This window comes from Anoplopoma fimbria, chromosome 17, assembly GCF_027596085.1.
Source record: "Anoplopoma fimbria isolate UVic2021 breed Golden Eagle Sablefish chromosome 17, Afim_UVic_2022, whole genome shotgun sequence".
Taxonomy (NCBI): Eukaryota; Metazoa; Chordata; class Actinopteri; order Perciformes; family Anoplopomatidae; genus Anoplopoma; species Anoplopoma fimbria.
The window spans coordinates 26058409-26077418 of NC_072465.1; the positions used below are offsets into that span (position 1 = coordinate 26058409).

The window sequence follows — 19010 nt, forward strand, 5'->3', positions numbered from 1 at the left end:
TGTGTGTGTGTGTGTGTGTGTGGGGGGGAAATGTTGGTATTACCTTTTTTGACATTTAACTTTGAAATGTATTAAAGGGGGAGAGAAAACGTTTTGTCCTCTCTGACCCTTTGGTTGTTTTTAAGGTATTCAATCGTGGCACCTAAATTCTGCTGCCATTAATTTAATGAATAACTTCTTTAATTACAGCTCGACTCTCAGTGTGAGTCAGGACCAAGAAAGTAAATGAGCTTTATCTAATTCCGCTAATAGCTCCATCATTAAACAAACAGATGGATGAAACAGAGTGGGGGTGCTCAGAGAGGGGAGGGGTACAAACACCCTGTTGATTGTGACACAAAGCCACAATAGTATAGTTAAACAGATTGTCTGAGTATGCAGATCAATCAGATTTAGTTCCTATAAATGTAACTAAATTTCGCTAAATGACTTAAACTGTATTACAATATACTAATAATAATATATAGTACTAACTTGGTGTGTTTATTATCTATATGTTCTGTATGGTTTTGAAGTTTTGTTGGTTTTGATACACTGATCTTAAGGAAAACGATATTTAATTCATGATTTAAATGAATAATAAAGTGTACAGTACACATACAAAATATAATGCATGCATATTTCAATACATATTAAACTAATTAAAGAAACAAATGCATTTATATTTAAGCAATAAATATGTTTATTTGAGTAAACAATGTCACATCCAGTTACATATAATATACAATATAATAATATACAACACGACTTCTCATTGCATAATTATAACTTGTATTTATTTTTTTAGCTAAACATATAACACTGAGCTTCACAGGAAACTTAAGTAGATCATTAAATAACAGGAGAGGGATTAGACAGCAGGACAACATAAAACAGACCATTGCATTTAGAAAAATGTGTTTTAATTAAGTTTTTTTTAATGGAGTTTATCTTCTTGTGAGTAGCTCGTTACTATCAAACAGCTTTCCGTTTTCTGGACGCTGTGATGTCAAACGGGGCAAAGAGGATAAACACAGTAAGATGCCGTTAAATCTCAAATAATAGTCAGACTTTTAGCGCAGTGACAGCTGGTCCTCTGCTCGCTCTGCAGGAGGGCTGGGCATGGCTGCAGGGACTGTAAGACCAGGATCAATACCATGACTCTGACAAAACCAGAACCAGGACCAGGACCCAGATCCAGCAGGTTGCAGTTTAAATGCAAGACATTTGAACACTCTGCAGCTGCTATGGTCTGATTTCACACCTCTGGTTGATCTTGACAGTCCGCATTCGGGTCTCAGTCCTTGTCTCGTCCTTCGCTCTGGTATATTTGGAACAGACTGATCCCCAAGTGAAGCCTGCAGTGACCCCTCAGGCCTCTCAGACCTGCCCAGACCACATACAGGGGAACACGCTCCGATGTACAACCTGAGATGTTAAAGGAACTTGTTGGCACATAGATTGTGATTGCATTACAGAAAAAAACACCAGCGACACATGTGAATTACATAAAGGGAATATGGTAGAGCAGAGGAGAGTTTGAAGGGAATAGTTTGACATTTAGGGAAATCGGCTTATTTTCCTTTATTAGTACATGTATTAATCTAGCATTTCTAGAATTAAAGGTGCTATACAAATAAAGTATTTTTTCATCATTTTTGTGGCATTTCTGATTCTTTTGATACAGAGACAGACAGGAAAGGCATGTTTCTACTTCTTCTTCTTCTTCTTCTTCTTCTTCTTCTTCTTTTCTTCTTCTTCTTATTATTATTATTATCTTTATTATCATTATTTTATTTTTTGATGAGAGGCTTGATATTACTATCATGTGTACAGGGTGAATTTGAAGGTGCGTGAAGCATCCAGAGAGATTGGAAACAGGTGGAAACAGCAGAGTGTCTCAGTCTAAACATAATCTGCCTGTTAGCACCTCTAAAGAAGTATTTGTATCATCATTGTAAGGTTGCCAGGCAAAATGCACTGTGTATAAACATGCAATGGGTAAAGCACTACTTAGCTTTGCATATAGGTCCAGTCTCTGCCAAGATTGTGGGAACTATTTTCCCAATGGTGGTGCTATGGCAACAATCTGAATCTTAAAAACGCCGTTTTATGCAACAACTTTAATGTTAGGGTGAATTGTTTTTAAATGTAAACATCAATCAGTGAATTCTGAACAAAACTGCTTAAATATTTGCATCCCTTCTGGTCTAGTTTTAAAAGATTGGCTACTGTATATGATTTTTTTCTTTTGTTCTTGTCTAAAAGTCTCAATAGTTGATTTATATTCTTATTTCACAACATATTTGTGAAGCAGAATGTTTCTTTTATAAAATAAACTCACTTTATGAACTTTGGTTTGTCTGTGCTTGAACAAAGGTTGAGCACAGCTTGTTTTAGATGTACACAACTGGAAAAAATATCTATATTTTTATATATCTCCTGTTTAAAATGAGTGCATTAAACCAAAATGAGCATCAAAGTGATGTCTTGTGGCGTTTTATCCTCCCATACTTGACTCTCCTTCTGTCTCATCCAGCATTGATTTGGTCTCAGCTGTCGGCTCACCAGAACACAGCGGGGACGTTTCTGGAGCCATAAGCAGAATTTGATCTCCTCACACGTCACCCCACCCGACCCTGCTGCCCCGGGCCATAAATCAAGTCACCTGGATAAAACATTATGATGGAACTGTAAAATATATTGTCATTTGGTGTTCTTATTATTGTGAATATGAAAAAGTACTGTAAGACAACAACAGGTAAGTTAGAAAATAGTTTTTTTGAGGAATCAGGGAGCCACAAATCTACCTAAGTTATAATAATAATAACTTTATTGACATTCCAATGGGAAAACCTCTAGGAACCTTTTTTATTTTTGTAATTTTTGGGGGAATTATGAATGAATATCAAACAAAAAACAGCCAAAAAAAAGACTTGTTTTATTGCCATCTAGTGACCAGAGCAGAGTCAGGTTAGGCTATATAATTATTCAATTCATTTTGAAAAATCACAAAAATATTCCTGTAATATTAAAGTTTTGCTATGACATTTGTAATACTATCTAATACTTCTAAATCTCTACATTTGCTCTAGGAAAAGTCCAATTTAAGTGTTTCTATTTCTTGTTGTACATTGTATATTGTATTACTTATTTATTATTCTTTAATGTGTGATTACATATTTATAATACTTGTTTTTTAACTTATGTCTCTTGTTTGCACCATCCACTCTGCTGCTGTAATCTTACAAATGTCCCCTCTGTGGGACTAACAAAGGATCACCTTATCTTATCTTATCTTATCTGTATCGTGTATACTGTGTGAAATATTTTCCATTAAGACATTACTTACATTTTTACCTTTGTATTTCAAATACCATAATATTCCAAGTACTTGTTGTAGGCCGGCAAATATTTGTACTCTACTAAACAAAGTATTAAAACTAATAACAATTTTTAAAAAGTAGTTTAAATGAGTTTACTTTCCAAACATCCAGGTAAAGCTGTATTTTAAATACAAAGGTAAAAATGTAAGTAACGTCTTAATGGAAAATATTTCACACAGTATACAAGATACAGATAAGATAAGATAAGGTGATCCTTTGTTAGTCCCACAGAGGGGACATTTGCAGGATTACAGCAGCAGAGTGCAAACAAGAGACATAAGTAAAGAAACAAGTATTATAAATATGTAATCACACATTATTATAAGAATAATAAATAAGTAATACAAAACGCACCGCTGTCCGTGAACGCCCCCGTGAACCGTTGATGTATTAGTCCCCTCTGTGGGACTAGTAAAGGATCACCTTATCTTATCTTATCTTATCTTATCTTATCGTGTATACTGTGTGAAATATTTTCCATTAAGTCATTACTTACATTTTTACCTTTTGTATTTCAAATATCATAATATTCAAAGTACTTGTTGCATGCATTTATGAACGCACCGCAGTCCATGAACGCACCACCACGAACGATCCCTGAACGCACCACCGCGAACGGTCCCTGAACGCACCACCACGAACAGTCCCTGAACGCACCGCCAAAACGGTCCCTGAACGCACCACCAAAAACGGTCCCTGAACGCACCACCCGAACAGTCCCTGAACGCACCACTAAAAACAGTCCCTGAACGCACCACGGTGAACAGTCCCTGAACGCACCACCCCTGCGGTCCCTGAACGCACCACTAAAAACAGTCCCTGAACGCACCACCGCGGTCGGTCCCTGAACGCACCACCAAAAACGGTCCCTGAACGCACCACAACCACCGGTCCCTGAACGCACCACCACGGTGAACGTCCCTGAACGCACCACGGTGAACGGTCCCTGAACGCACCACCAACGAACAGTCCCTGAACGCACCACCCCGAACGGTCCCTGAACGCACCACCACGAACAGCCCCTGAACGCACACACCACCGGTCCCTGAACGCACCACCGCGAACAGTCCCTGAACGCACCACGGTGAACGGTCCCTGAACGCACCACCACCAACACTCCCTGAACGCACCACCCCTGCGGTCCCTGAACGCACCGCCCTCCCGCTCCAGTATGGCGGCTGTGACTCTCGCAGGAGAACCAGAGACACAACTACAGACAGGACTACAGACAGGACTACAGACAGGTCTCCTCCCGCAGAGCTGAAGAGGAGAAGAGGACCAGCGCGCGTAAACTTAACTCATCTTTTTTTTTCTCCTTTTTTTCCCGGGAAAAACCCTCCTCCCCCCCCCCCCTCCTCCTCACACACACCGGTGATGCCTCGGAGCTCCTTCTCTCCTCTGACAGTTAGCACTTAGCCGGCTAGCTCTCCATGCTAACGCCCGCTAGCAGAGCTCCGTAGCGGCCGTGGAGGTGTGTGTGTGTGTGTCCGTGTATACTACCCCCTCCCCGGATACAAGGGGATGGCCTCCCGCCTCCACCCGGTAAGAGAACTGGTTGTGAAGTTGTGTTAGCCTAGCCTAGCCTAGCCTAGCATGCTACTACCGCTCTGCCCCGTCTATTAGCCGAGCTAGCCAATTAGCACTGAAGCTAACCTGCTAATCCCCTCGCTCATCCCCTTGTTTGTTTTTGAAGAAGAAGGAGGAAGAGGAGGAGGAGGAGGAGACACAGCTGCACATGTTTGTGTAGCCTCCTGCTAGGTGTGGTTAGCCACCTTTTTACAGGTGTTCTGTGGAGGAGCTAGGTGGCTAATGCTAATGCTAATACCCCAGAGTAGTCATTCATATCATGGCTGCAAATGACCAATAGATATTTATATTTATTCAATTAGGGAGGGAGGGTAGCACAGGTAGTGGTGTTGCCATTAGGGGGGGGTAAACACTAAGGGTTGCCTTGCTGCCTTGCTCCAGAGCTGGGGCAGTTTGATGGACGTGGGAGGCTGTCAGTGCTATACTCAGTCATGTATGTCTTGACATATGGCACCCTGGTCTGTACATAGTGCCTGCTGTTAATATATATATATATATGTGTGTGTGTGTGTGTGTGTGTGTGTATATATATGTGTGTATATATGTGTGTGTATATGTATATATATACAGTCAGTGAGGGGAATGTCTTGTCTTTTTTATACCTGTTGGTTTGTTTTTGTATTTTCGTTTGTTTCAAACACAGGAGAGTCTTGTTGAATCGAAGTGGTGGAAAGCGGTGCAGCCCGGGCTGTGCACAGAGGACGATGTTTGTTAGGTAGTGCCTAGTAGGAACTGATTAGGGACTGACAGTTCAGGCAACACCTATTGTACTTTATTCATTTTGGGGGATTGCAACACGACGACTGCCACTCTGGATCAAGAAAACCTGCCCCTCGTGTCCGGTTGGAGTAACACTCTTAAGCCAAAATCAATGCCTTCGGCGCTGGCCGTGTTCGCCTGCCGACCCAACTCGCACCCATTCCAGGAGCGGCATGTGTACCTGGATGAGCCGGTCAAGATCGGCAGGTCGGTGGCTCGGTGTCGGCCTGCCCAGAACAACGCCACCTTTGACTGCAAGGTGCTGTCGAGGAATCATGCCCTGGTTTGGTTCGACCACAAGACCGGCAAGGTAAGAGACGATGGCTGATGCTAACCTGACGTGGTGTTGTTGTGTTTGTACTTCACAGGAGTGCCCACCAGGAATGTGGTGTAAAAGCTTCACACATGGATTAAAAGTCATAATTGAGACATGTTTGAAAGCCTCACGGACCGTGTCTTCACAAATGGCCACCTCCAAAATGACTCTTAATCTTATTTAAAGTGCCAGCTGCTCTGCCTCCATCACTCATGTACTCTTTCACATCATAACACCCCGGAACAAAGACCTTTTCCCCCCCGAGTGTGAACGCTGCTCAGGTCTGAACAGATTCTGTTTGTTTAAGGGCGCGATCACATCAAGCATGTTTTGAAAGCCAACATCAAACTCTTTAGTGCTTCCTTCTGTAGACCTATCCAACGCTGTATTTGGAGGGTAATACTTAATCCCAGTTGAGTACAGGAAGTGATCCAAATACTCAAGGGATTATGGGTAGAAAGACACCGAGGCTCTCCCTCGTGCTTGGAAAGCTGAGAAGAAGAAAATAAAGTAAATCGATTCTGGATTTGTGTTCCACCCACTTCAAAAATATCTAGTCTTTTAAATTGACAATTATCCAATTGACAAACTACCTGTGAGACTTGATTATGAGCTCTTCTCAAACCTATTCATGTTGTCTGTATATATAATGTATAATATTTTCACAGATTTTAAACACAAATATATAGAAAATGTTAAGTTGGACATTTTACTCCCATGCCACGATTTGTAAAACGTCTTAATCTCATCCTCATCTTCAACATGTCATATCATACATAACTTGTTTTTTTTGGGGAAAGGCAAAATCTTTTCTAGTTTATAGATTTTTTGGGGGCTTTTTAGCCTTTATTTGACAGTGGACAGTTTAAAAATGGGGTAACGCATGCAGCAAAAGACCCAAGGCCTGATTTGAAGGTGGAATATTGCAGTTATATAGCATGTGCTGTAACACCTCGGCTACCAAATCGCTCCTAAAAGCAACCTCACCCTGTTCATCCTCATTCTTGTGTTATTGTGACTGTTGGGTCATTGTCTTGACGGGTTAAACTTGGTCCTAGATTAAACACAAATCCAAGGCAGATATCCAGCCTCGGACTAGACTTAATCCTTGTGTAGGAAGCCAACCTGTTATTTCTTTAAAACCCGCAGGTCTAAGATCAGATTTGTGCGTTGAGGCATCTGTCCATGTGTAGCTTCAGTGTGTCTGTAGTCTTTCTGTTGAACAGGTTAAACAGGCTGAGACAACCACAGGATTAACTGAACTATGTGGCATGCAGGGATTTTGAAATAGCGTGTGTGTGTGTGTGTGTGTGTGTGTGTGTGTGTGTGTTCGCAAAGCATAAGCTATTTATAATGACACCAGCGTCATCCTTTCCTCTCTCCAGTGATAAAAGCACACACACACACACACGTATATTCACATGCACTCATTTATCGGCACTAAGGATGCAAAGTGGATCAATTATTTTTTGTTATCGCCCAATATGTATCCAGCACAATCGTATAAGAAAGATTTAACTTTGTGAAGTGATTAATGAAAACACAGAAGGAACTCTTATTTGCTCAAACACAAGAGGACCCTCTTCTGCAACACCTGTTTTAAGATAAAGACTTTTTAAAGATGTGAAACACTCAACCATGTGGGCAGATTAAACCACGTATAACATATCTTACACATAGCTTTTTATACTTTACTTTTTCTGATGAATCAGAGCAGATAATATTGTATAACAAGTTTGCGGACTGCAAGTGTTTGAGTGACGCACAGCGGTATCAAGTCATTACATCAACGTGTCACAATAATGTCATTATCACAACAGGAAGTTATTTTTTTCATCATATCACTCAAAATGATACCGGCATTATCATGAACGATATGAAAAGGCACACCCCTAATGTCAGCCAGACTTTGAATTTGTCTTAGAACTTTATTGACATTAGGTTTTTGATATGTTTGACACTTTTAAGGGATAAACTGGGGCAATGGTTGAGTATTCACCCTTCTCTTTTTTGCAAAAACACACATACACACACTCAGGAATCGAGCACATAGACCTGGCTTGCCTAACCAAAACGTCAAAACCGTAAGTTCCTCTTGTAGTAACATCTGTCATGTTTGTCACATGAGTTTGCAGTTTGTTTGTTCACAAACCAGCCCGCAGTTTCACTTTGCTCTGATGGATTGAAACAGAGTTCGTTATTTTCACCTGAAGTGATCCGCGTTGTGACCGAGAGCGTGTTTTAACCGAGTACCGCTCAGGAGCAAAAACAAAAGTAGAATAAGGTAAAACCTCAGTGGTAACTTGTGTTTTCCTGCACACGTTGACACTTTCTGATGGCTTTTTCTGCGGCAGTTTTCACCTCCATCATGTCTTCTCTGTGATGAGTGTGCTCTGGAGAGATACAGGTGCGACCGGTCGCATCCTGTGATTGACGAGCCGATCAGTCGGCTCAGTGATCCGGCAGATTGCTTTATTATTGATGTTATCTTCCTGTACATCAGAGCAGAGTCCACTCGTACTTTTAAGACTGGGAGAGATCCCACAAAGATCCCTCGGTCTCACTTCTCAGGCTCAACTGGAGCCGCTGGAAGAAATCACAACGTGATGACATCATGTCTTTTATATTTGGTCAGTTTTATTGTTTTGCAGCCAGACTGAAATGTGATTAAGGATTGAGACCTACACCCCTGTGATTACATGTTATGTACTGTAGCTTACTGATCTCACGGCCTCCCTCTGGGACTGTTGCCTTGACACCGACTACTGTGAAGGAAGGATGAACTAATTGACACGGGCGCAGCTGGTGGGCCGAGTATCTGAAGGGCCCTAAGAGGAAATAATGAAGTGTGTTCTTATTTAAGCAGCAGCCATCATGGGAAGGTCAGATCAGACCCAGCTGCTTCTCTCTTAACCCCTCGAGGTCCTGGGACTGTGTCATTTCACGGTCGCTGACTTCTTCCTTCCTCCGTGACTTTGAGGAACTGTCCCAAGATTGAAATATGATTATAGTTTTTACACAAGTTGTACTCAAGGATTAAGATGTTCATCACAACATATTTTTAGTGTATAGTTCTTTATTTTATCATTAGTGCTAAATAAACCATATGTAAAGCCAGTATATAACTACACTAGTTGTCCCAAATGTTGTCCTTGATGAGATGTTGAATGCAAACTACTCCTGTTTCGTGTTAATACGCTCCTGAAAATAGTCCCCAACAAATGTAGTCCTCGCTCCTGTGTGAGTAATGTTGGCTTTTTTTTGTGAGCTGGTTTTTAAAGATTCAGAAGGAACAAGTGGGCTTGGAGCTGAGAGAAACAGCGTAGGGAAGTCAGAAAGTATCGAGACCGTCTAGCACATTTATGTTTTTGGTGTTTTCATTGGTTTCTGTTGGTTTCTGTGTTTCAATTTCCAAAATAAGATCTATAATAAGACCTTTTTGATTGTATGTAATAGTGGTGAAACAACAGGTGTATTTAATATCACCAATAAAGGTTTCTTTCTATGTAGGTTTACCAGTTCTAGGGCGGTGGTGGTGTTGTTCATAACGACTGGAATAATCTGTTTTAATTTTTTTTTACAAAGATAGAAAAGCAATGTTAAAGTAAAGTCTGATGTTGTCTTAATCATAAAATGATGATCCCAGTCACTTCCAGATAGTGAGGCACACAGATGATTGATTAAACACTGGTACCGGATCGGTAGTCTGGATCGCCTGATACCCAAAGACCAGTTATGGGTCTCAGGACAGTTTGATTGGTTCATCAGTCAGGCAGATTAAACAAGATCTATAACTCACTGTGGAGATATCTGTAATACAGCTGTATCACTTACACTTATCCAGTCATTAATTCATCCATGTGGCAGTTGACCAGATCAGAGCAGGTTTATTGTTCTGGAGGACGTAGTTGTAAAAACGTCAGAACTACGAGATGCAGGACACTGATCTTTGAAAAGCGTTTTGTGTTTCCATGCAACAACCAGGGTTTAATGATTGTTGCGAAAGTAGTTAATGGCATATAAATGAATTCAGGCTTCTTGTCTGTGGCTGATGAGTTTGTTTATGCTAGCTGGTTAGCTGATAGTTGGAAGGTGAAATATGTAATCGTGGTGGTTCCTGCGTTATTCGTTCCCTGCTACTGAGCGTAAACTCTGCTGCATCAGTGCAGGTCTGCGTGAAACAATGTTGGAGCTAAATTTGTCTTCTCCTGCGCTGCTTGTGTCCCTGCTTGTGGCCCACATGTCTCGTGCATTACCTCACATCAGGGTCTGCAGCACTGTTCCGCAGGCCGACGTCACGTTGGGTCAGCCCCTCTGTGGAGGATTTCGAGTTGAGAAAGTGAAAAGAATGCAGTGGAAAGCCAGACTTTAATTACAGTGTGAATGCATAGTTTAAGAAGCCTTATCAGCTTGAGGCCTCGAGGTTTGAACAGGTGTAAATACCAGACGGCAAGTAGAAGCCTGTGCAGAGGGAATATCCCTCCTGCCAGTTAAAAACAAACCTTGTCATTTTATATTTGTAATGTTTTTTGTACTTTTATAAATGTTCCATGCTCAGTTATGTTTAGCTGTTACTTTAAATGAGAATATTAGCTGCTGTTTGTTATACTGAACCTCCTGAAAGTATTATTTCCACTGAGGAGGGAGTTAAATGCAGAGTACTGGTGTGGAACTGTGGTTCATAATTTATGTTTACATTTTCTTAAGATTGAAATTTCATGTTTGGCGTTTCCTTTTTCCCTCACTTGTGTTTTTAGGTATATAAATAAAACATAATAACACCCAAATTAGCATTACAGGCTAAAAGTTAGCCGACATCCCAACATTTGAATTTTTGGGGATAAATCCTTTCTGATTTTGTTACTAACATGTCCTCCACTCCTCTGCTACCCTTTTCATTCCTCTAACCATTTCATATCTGGTGTGTCATACACTTAACAGCCTGGCATGGCTTTACAATGAGGTGGTGTTGATTTTAAGTCAAAGTAAATAGATTTAAGGACTTGAATGGTTATTCATGCAGCCATCAGACCCGGGTGTTGCAATCTTGTTACCACAGCAACTCATTTTCCAGGATCTTTCATCATATGGATGCTCATAAGGATTTATTTGCGCCGGGTGAATTATTATGTTATTGTCGGTGTAGTTGTGGGGTTATAATGAGAACACACATGCACACACCTCCACACTCCCTACAGTGGATGAGTCATTGCATTGCTGTAGGCTTCAGGTGAGGCCAGAGGTTCACACTGTCCAGAATTAGCATCCTACTTCACTACGAACACTTTGATTGCACACGTTTTGACTCTGCACACTGGTGGCGGATGTTATCTCTCGATTAACCCTCGCTGTCCACCGTCGCTACTGTCACGCTTACTTTATCCAGCGGTCAAACATCTGGCCTCAAGCTGGGCACCACAGAGGGGAATTTCTGCAAGTATGCTGCAACACAAAGGCCGAGTAAATCAACCTAAAGGGAAAATAAAGAGCGGAGTGGAAGTACGGTTATAAGAAAGTAGAGAGGAGGCGCTTCATGGATAACAGGGTGGGGAGAGATCGTCTTTTTATATGACGGCAATATAATAGCAGCGCAACGTTTTATGCAAGTTTATGGCAGGTTGACTGTCATAAAACAGAAACCTTTTCAGTTTACCAGCCACCAAAAAGTACATTTTCGGTCCCTGATCATTCAGCAGCCTTTTTGCACAGTCGGGTGGTTGGTTTGTGATGAAGACAACCAGATATCTAATCATTCAGTGAACCAGGCAGCCGGTGGAGAGCGGTGCTGACAGCAGAGCCGGGCTGCTGTCTGGTATCAGTAGTCCACGGCACGGTAATGGCCTCAGTCTGAATACCAACACAGCACAGGAACGCTGTTACACGCAGACAGGATGCTGCTCTGAAGCTCTCTTTATATCTATAGTGTGAAGGAATAAGACACTGTTGGCAGGAAAAGGCAAACTCAAACTCAGACTCTGGCAGTGTGTGTGTGTGCGTGTGTGTGTGTGTGTGTGTGTGTGTGTGTGTGTGTGTGTGTGTGCGCGTGTGTGTGTGTGTTCAGTGATAGCAATGCTGCATCCAAACACTGCAGCAGGACGCCATGATGGAGCTTTAGAAGAAGAGGGGGAATCTTTGGGAATCTCACATTTTCGACTCGATTTAAAAACTCCTTCTTTATTCTATGAATGTAAACCTTTGTCCACTGAACTGAAATATGCAACAGAATTGACTGTTACGATAACTAGTCTTGATGAAGGTCACTGTCAGTACAGTGATGGATATTCATAAGGCAGATTATAGCAGATTTCTGGAATAATGGTTCTTGCGTATTGGAGAGAAATTGACAGAAAGGACTACAATATGCATTTGAGAGCTACATTCACAGTATCATTTGTCGGCTGAGTATTGTGAATGAAGAGGCCGTTTAAATGGAGGGAAAAGCTCTCTGGTCCCAGTGCATGAAGGACAAACCTACAGGAACAACAATGTTAAAGTGAATGTATTGTTGTCTTTTTAAGCTAATGTTAAGTTAACTTTTATTTACGACTCCTTGTAGCTTTTATTATCAAATATAAAACTAAATATTCCTGCTTTTCAATTTTTTTAAAAGCGCATCAGGATATAGCATGCACACCGTAAACCTTCATTTCACAAACACTCAATATCATGAATTAATCATTTATATTCAACCCCCTCTTTTATTTTGGTACCTTGTTAAGCTAGCTAGCGTTGTTAGCATCCTACCTTTTGAGCAAACAAAGTTGTTTTTGTTGATCTTCATTGGATTCAGCTGTGAGTGATGTCTTCCACACTGTTTAATCAACAGCCAAACATACAGCCCACTCTCTAAACTTTGAGGATATCTGCTGTCGGACTTGTAGGTTCACTACACACCGCTGAAAGCTCAACAAGCCTCCTGAGCCTAGTTACGGTTGACTTAGTGACTTTTTTTTCTCTCTTCACCCACCCTTAATTAGAAGCCAAACTAGTACAGACGACCAATCTCCATCTGTTTATTTCATACAAATGAACACTTGTTTAATGTGCTAAAGAATTTGCTTCAGTGTCGTACATAACAAGAAGCCACTGGTAAGGATGTCAAGGGTCAGAGGTCACAGTGCCTGGACAAATAGATGGAGGTATTTCACTTATGTTTAAGGTTTGATACAGCACCCTATGGATGACAGAAGGGAAATAATTATGCTGGAGTTTTGAGGGTTGATACAATACCAATTGATTAAACACATTTGTGTTTTTCTTCCATAAAAGCTTCTATTCTTTCCAGCGGAAACTTTTTTTCCTCAGTTCACCATAAAACTTACTTTTAAAACGTCTTCATTTCCACCTCGTTTCTTTCCGTCGGAGCTGTGATTGTTTGACACGTGACACTTTTACGATCTTGAACTTTACAGTTCCATCTAATGAGCTCGCAGCAGGTTTTAATAACTTGTTCGTACATGATGCAGGCGGTTAGAAGCTGTGCAGGCGACGTTAAAGCCTGTTTTTTTACTTTTACATCTTGTGATTCTCTTCTACTCCAACCATCATGTGGAGCTCTATTCCTACGCATCTTATTGGCTGCAAAATCGGTGAACGAATCCTGTGAAACATTCAGAGAAGATTAACATACCAACCGCAGCTCAACGTTTTCCAGCCTGGTAGGAAGGTTGTCGTCCAAAAAGCCAGAAGGAGAGGTTGACCAGAATAAACTCCGGTCAACAGGTGAACCGCTGTTTATTCTACAGACTGATGAAGCAACTCCTCCTGAGACTTCAGCTTTTCAACACTTCCTCAGACAGGAAGGAAGATGCTGTTGACACAAACGGCCTTTTATGAGCTTGTTGTTAAACGTCAAATGCGTCTTGTGTTGAAAATATCAGGCATTTTAATAACAAATTGAACTGTGAAGAGATTCAAAAGCCTTTGCATTATTTAATAAAACATGGTGTTTACCTTTTATAAAAGATTAACATAACAACTGAAGCTGAACATTATCCAGCGTTTTACAAAGGTTTTATTCTGAGATACCTAGATATCTGTTCAGCTTCCAAATAAGGACATGTATTTTATTCATAAATAATACAGATTTGATTTTGTTTTCAAAATAGCACACGACAGTCGAACTTTATGCCAAGATTTGAGACACATCAGATAAAGAAATGTCCTAGAATAATACATTTTACTGCATTTGTTTTGCCTTAATTGGAGACCTTATATTGAAAAGGAAAAGAAAAAATAAAGTTTTCATCTAAATATGAATGTAATGTCAAATAATACACCAGACTTTAAAGAGCTTGAGTCCAAAACCCAGAGATATTCAGTTTATTATAAGACAAAACTCCTCACATTTGAGAAGATAGAACCAGATGTTTGACATCTATGCTTAACCACTTAAATCCTTAGTCGTTTATCAAAACTGTTGACACTTAATATTCTGTTTTTCTAGCAATCGGTTAGTTGAAATAATAAAAATAATAGATAGTAAAAAAACGAGAGTTACTGTCTGTTGTGCACTCTCTCTTTCTCCTCCATACAGACCACTAAAGTGACAGAGCTGAAAATAGGGGGCTGTAAATAGGCAGCTGAAATCTGTAGCCGAAACACTGTAGCAGGGCAGCAGCACTCACCTTTCAAGGAAACGCATGCTGGAAGATGCTCACGTGCTCACTGATTTAAAAAAAACAAAAAAACAACCTCTTTCTGTTTGTCAGTAGCAGCAAACGGCCTCTTTTGGAAATCCGTGGCAGGAGTCCAAGCTTCAGTCGGCTGGCTCGCTCTGCTCCGACACACACCGGGATCAACAAACTCTTCCTGCTCTCCCTCCATCTACAGCGCCTCCCAGACATCCACTGAAACCTGGATATACTCAGCACCCCGAGTTAACTTTGACTACAAAATCTTACCCCATGAGATAACAAGACAGCTTAACGACATGTCGTATCAAGCGATCTTTCACCGCGTACATTCTACATGACTTTGGCTCGGCTCGTGTGGGAGTTGCCAAATATCTCATGAGTGCTGCAGCACTATCCAAACTGGGTCCGTTATGTTTTAACTGGAAATGTCTACGAGTGCAGGAGAAGGTTGTCCTTTAACCACAAGGTTAACAGTTTCATCCCTGTCTCCTACTGTCCGTATGTCGCAGCGTTCTTGAGCGAGCAATGAACCCAAAATTGCTTCCCAAGCGCCTTTTATACCAGCCCACTGCTCCTAAAAAATGCAGTGGCGCAGTGGTCAAATTCCATGTATGTATATTACAAATGTGAAAGTATTTAATTTTGTCATCTGTATCCATTCTGAGTCGGGCGTACTTTAATGGAGAGCAGTAATTGAATGTGTCTCGGTATCAGCATATTCCCAATGTTAAAGGACAGGAATCAGGACATCCCCACTTTGAACAATCAACAGAGGCTAAAAATACATTGTTTAAACAGACGGAGGAGCCCAGCAGCAGCGCGACGGGTTCCATGTGTAGAAGGCGTTCATTCCTGTTGTCTCGCTCTCTCTCGCTCTCTCTCGCTCGCTCTCTCTCTCAAGCCTAACAAGCCTCTTCTCCTCTTTCCTCTGCTCAACAACTTTGTTAACAGAACAGGTTTATCGCGCCAGTCACGACCCGCTTTCCCCTCAGCGTGACCGATTCTTTCATTTAACAAAACATGGAGGAAATCTCACGCCTCAGCTCCAGTCCTGCAGTGTGACCAATCTTTTGACATCCAGCTTCACAAAAGGAGCCCCCTCATACTTTCACTGTCACTAATTATTAACACAACTCTCATGGCCTCTTCTTTGTTTTGCATTCGACCTTCCACTTGACTTCTGAAAGTGATCCGTTGCTCTTTTGATCTTTACAGTAATGGATTACTGAACACTACTACCACTGTTCCTACAGTCATTTATCTGTATTGCATCAGCACTCGGCCTACATTCACAGTATTTCCCTTATTTCCAGAAATCCTTGTTGTTGTTTTACTTTATCTTTTGCTGCTGTGGTTACTTATTGCAGCATATTGTCAGCATGTAAACCTTCATAAAGGATTTTTTGACAGACATATCTGGCTAAAATATTTATCTAATATGCAAATCGAGGTTATTTCAAACTTGAATCTCATCGTGTTTTATTTTGATTAATTTAAAATATATAATCACTCACTTCAAGGACTCGAATCTTGAAAATGACCTTCCTGGCTACGTTAAGGATTGATAAACACATTAATAAATACTAGGCACATAGATAAAAAACATGACGTAAAAGAAAGGGAAACGAACAAACCAAAAAAAAAAAGTCTACCCCCATTCATTTCATATCCAACCTTGAAATAGAAGTTCAGATTCTTTTCAGATTCATGAATTTTTCATTAGTTTTGTGCGTCTCTACCGTTGGGATGGTATTCGAGGGGATATTTTGGATTCAAGTTGTTCATAGAGTATTTTGTGTGTATATTTACATACTTTTAGCTCCATATGACTGAATGATTTGTTCTTTAGGGTTGGGCATAACTGCTTTTTTTGCGTTTTCTGATCGGCCTGGAGAGTTCAGGAAACAAGTTGATCAAACCTCTGGTAGGAAATATGTCCAGACTGGCCCGCGACTCATTGTGACAGAGGTTTGTAAGTATTCTAACGTCTTTCCTAACTGAGCAAAGTCATCCTCTCTCTATACATTAGAGAGTAGCAGAGCTGTTCTGACCTGTCAAGACTTCACAGCAGGTGGAAAATTATTATGCAAATCATCTGCACACGTCTTGGATAATGAGGAGATACGGGATGTAGAACTTTCTTATAAGCTATTTAATCACATCCACCTCAAGGATACTAAGTAGACGAAAGGAGAAGTCTGTCCTGGAACAATACTCACACGCCCTTTACATTGAAACAGTTTTAGGTTTCTTTTAATTATTCCACTTTTTCATACTGACAAATAGATACCTTCCTAACATGCTTCCAATGTAAATGAGAAGTAAAAGGTAAGTTTACAGAAGGGTATAATGAGGCTTGAGCAGTCTAAATAAATCAAATCAAATGGGTCTCTTCCTAAATTATTTTCCAAAATTAGATTCCCTAAATTGTAACTTTGGGAGATACTTGCTCACTCAGACTGCTAAAAACATTATCTGCAGGTAAACCTTGTATTTATCCACAGAACACGGACCGTGTACTTTGTCCCCTATTACTTACAGTTTCTATACATTAGAGCCCTATACTATAGTACTACCAAGGGTGTAGAAATCTGGTAGAAAATCATCGCCGCAGTTGTATTTGCACAATACAGGCGATATCCCCTGTATATGATATGATATGATGTCAAGGCTCAGCGACCAGTAGCTAGCCAGTGAGGCATGCTAACATGCACTAAAAGGCACACACAGCTGGACCGGCTATGTCAACAACACACAAAAAGGAAGCACAACTCATCTCTCTGCTCAGGTAGACATAATAGTTGTTTGCTGCTATATTAATCCTCTTAATGTCGCATAGAGAACCTTTTAAGTAGTGTATTAACCGGAGGAATGACCTCAGTGTGACTTCCTACGAGTGATTCTGAGAGGTTTGATGAATGCAGGCACAGAGTTTATCTGTCAGCTGACTACTACTCTCCGTCTATTAACCCGTGTGTGTGTGTGTGTTTGTGTGCAGCAGCGTCCATCCAAATTGGTGACATGTGTCCAACTGCTGACTGTTAAAGTGGTTGTCGTTGCCCGTTTGCTGCCAGCTGTTGTTGTGCGCTGTGTTCGGAGGCTGAGGGTCAAATTAACATCCAAACACAATTGCAATGTATTCATTTAGCTGACACTAATGATGCAGAGAGAAAAGGGAGGAGGAGGAGGAGGACAGAGCGAGCGATAAAGGGATGCAGTGTGTCCCAGAGAAATGTTCCGATAGTGGGAGGAAGTGGTGCAGGAATGTCAACAGTGCTGAAAAGTCACCATGAGTCACGAGTGTGGATAAGTCTGAAAAGTGGTGCTTTTCTGTGATATTGTTTTGCTTGGAAAAAATATCGCCCTATTCCAGATTTATTTTTTCTTTTTACAAGTACAAAATACACGTAATTCTTTTGAAAAATGTTTTTTCTTGAGGGTGACATATGTGTCATATAAATACTGAAGTGTTGAGGTAAGAATCAATCGGGTATCATAAATATCTGGTCTACAAATTAATGACAAAGACTTCCAACTTCGACACTTTTTTCTTTTTTTTTTTTTACTACATACGTCTTCAGAGTTTCTCACCAGCACTTGAACTCAGCATACCAGCAGACTTTTTAAATGATTGCACATTATCATTTGAGGATAATGCAACTTGTGTAATGTTTTGTTTTTCATACAATCTGGAAATATAAAGAGCTGCAATTATGATAATTTATTTATTAAGTCATCCAACAGTCAAACATGGGATGGTTCCAGCTTCTCTATGGTGAGAGTATGGTCCCGTTTGTACTCTACCACTGGTCTCAGGTCTGTGTGTCAATAAGTTTAATACCTCGATAGTGATAGTGAAGTGGACACTCCTATCAGCTCTGATCATGTGTTGCTTCATCATCATCATCATCGCAGGAGAAATAATTGTTTTTTTAAGGGTGAGATGATGTTCAGGTCGACCACAGTCTGGATCCGGTCCAGTTTTCCTCGGTTCACATCTGACAGGGTCTGACTGGTCCTTTCTTGAACGAAAATGAATGTTTTCACGTCTGGATTGGGTTTTTAGATACGGCTTAGTTCATTTTAAAAACTACTATTACAAACATCTTAGTAAACCTCTTTAGGGACACCAGTAGAAATCCATGTTAAAGGAAAATTCTTGTTTATTACAACTTGTGTCTTATTTCATAGCTTTGTCTATCATTTTAATTAATTACCATGTGATTATTCTTACAAAATTAATATATTTGAGAACCGGAAAGACAGTAATAATACACAAACAGGGAGAAGGCTCAAGAAACACAAGGAGACAGACGATCAAAGAGTTTGTATACAAACTTCCAGGGC

General features: G+C 40.6%; 1 protein-coding gene across 7 annotated transcripts in view; it reads left to right on the forward strand.

Annotated features, from left to right (window-relative positions):
- Positions 1-4754: 4754 nt before the first annotated feature.
- slmapa (sarcolemma associated protein a) overlaps positions 4755-19010 on the forward strand; it is a 55388-nt gene continuing 41132 nt past the window's right edge. For 5 of the 7 annotated variants that reach the window (XM_054616649.1, XM_054616641.1, XM_054616644.1 and 2 more), the window contains exons 1-2: positions 4755-4907; positions 5596-6021. In XM_054616649.1, coding sequence (XP_054472624.1) covers positions 5824-6021 — 198 coding nt within the window. In that variant the 5' untranslated portion in view covers positions 4755-4907; positions 5596-5823. The remainder of the gene's footprint in view (positions 4908-5595; positions 6022-19010) is intronic. The other 2 variants (XM_054616645.1, XM_054616650.1) reach the window with 1 other exon arrangement.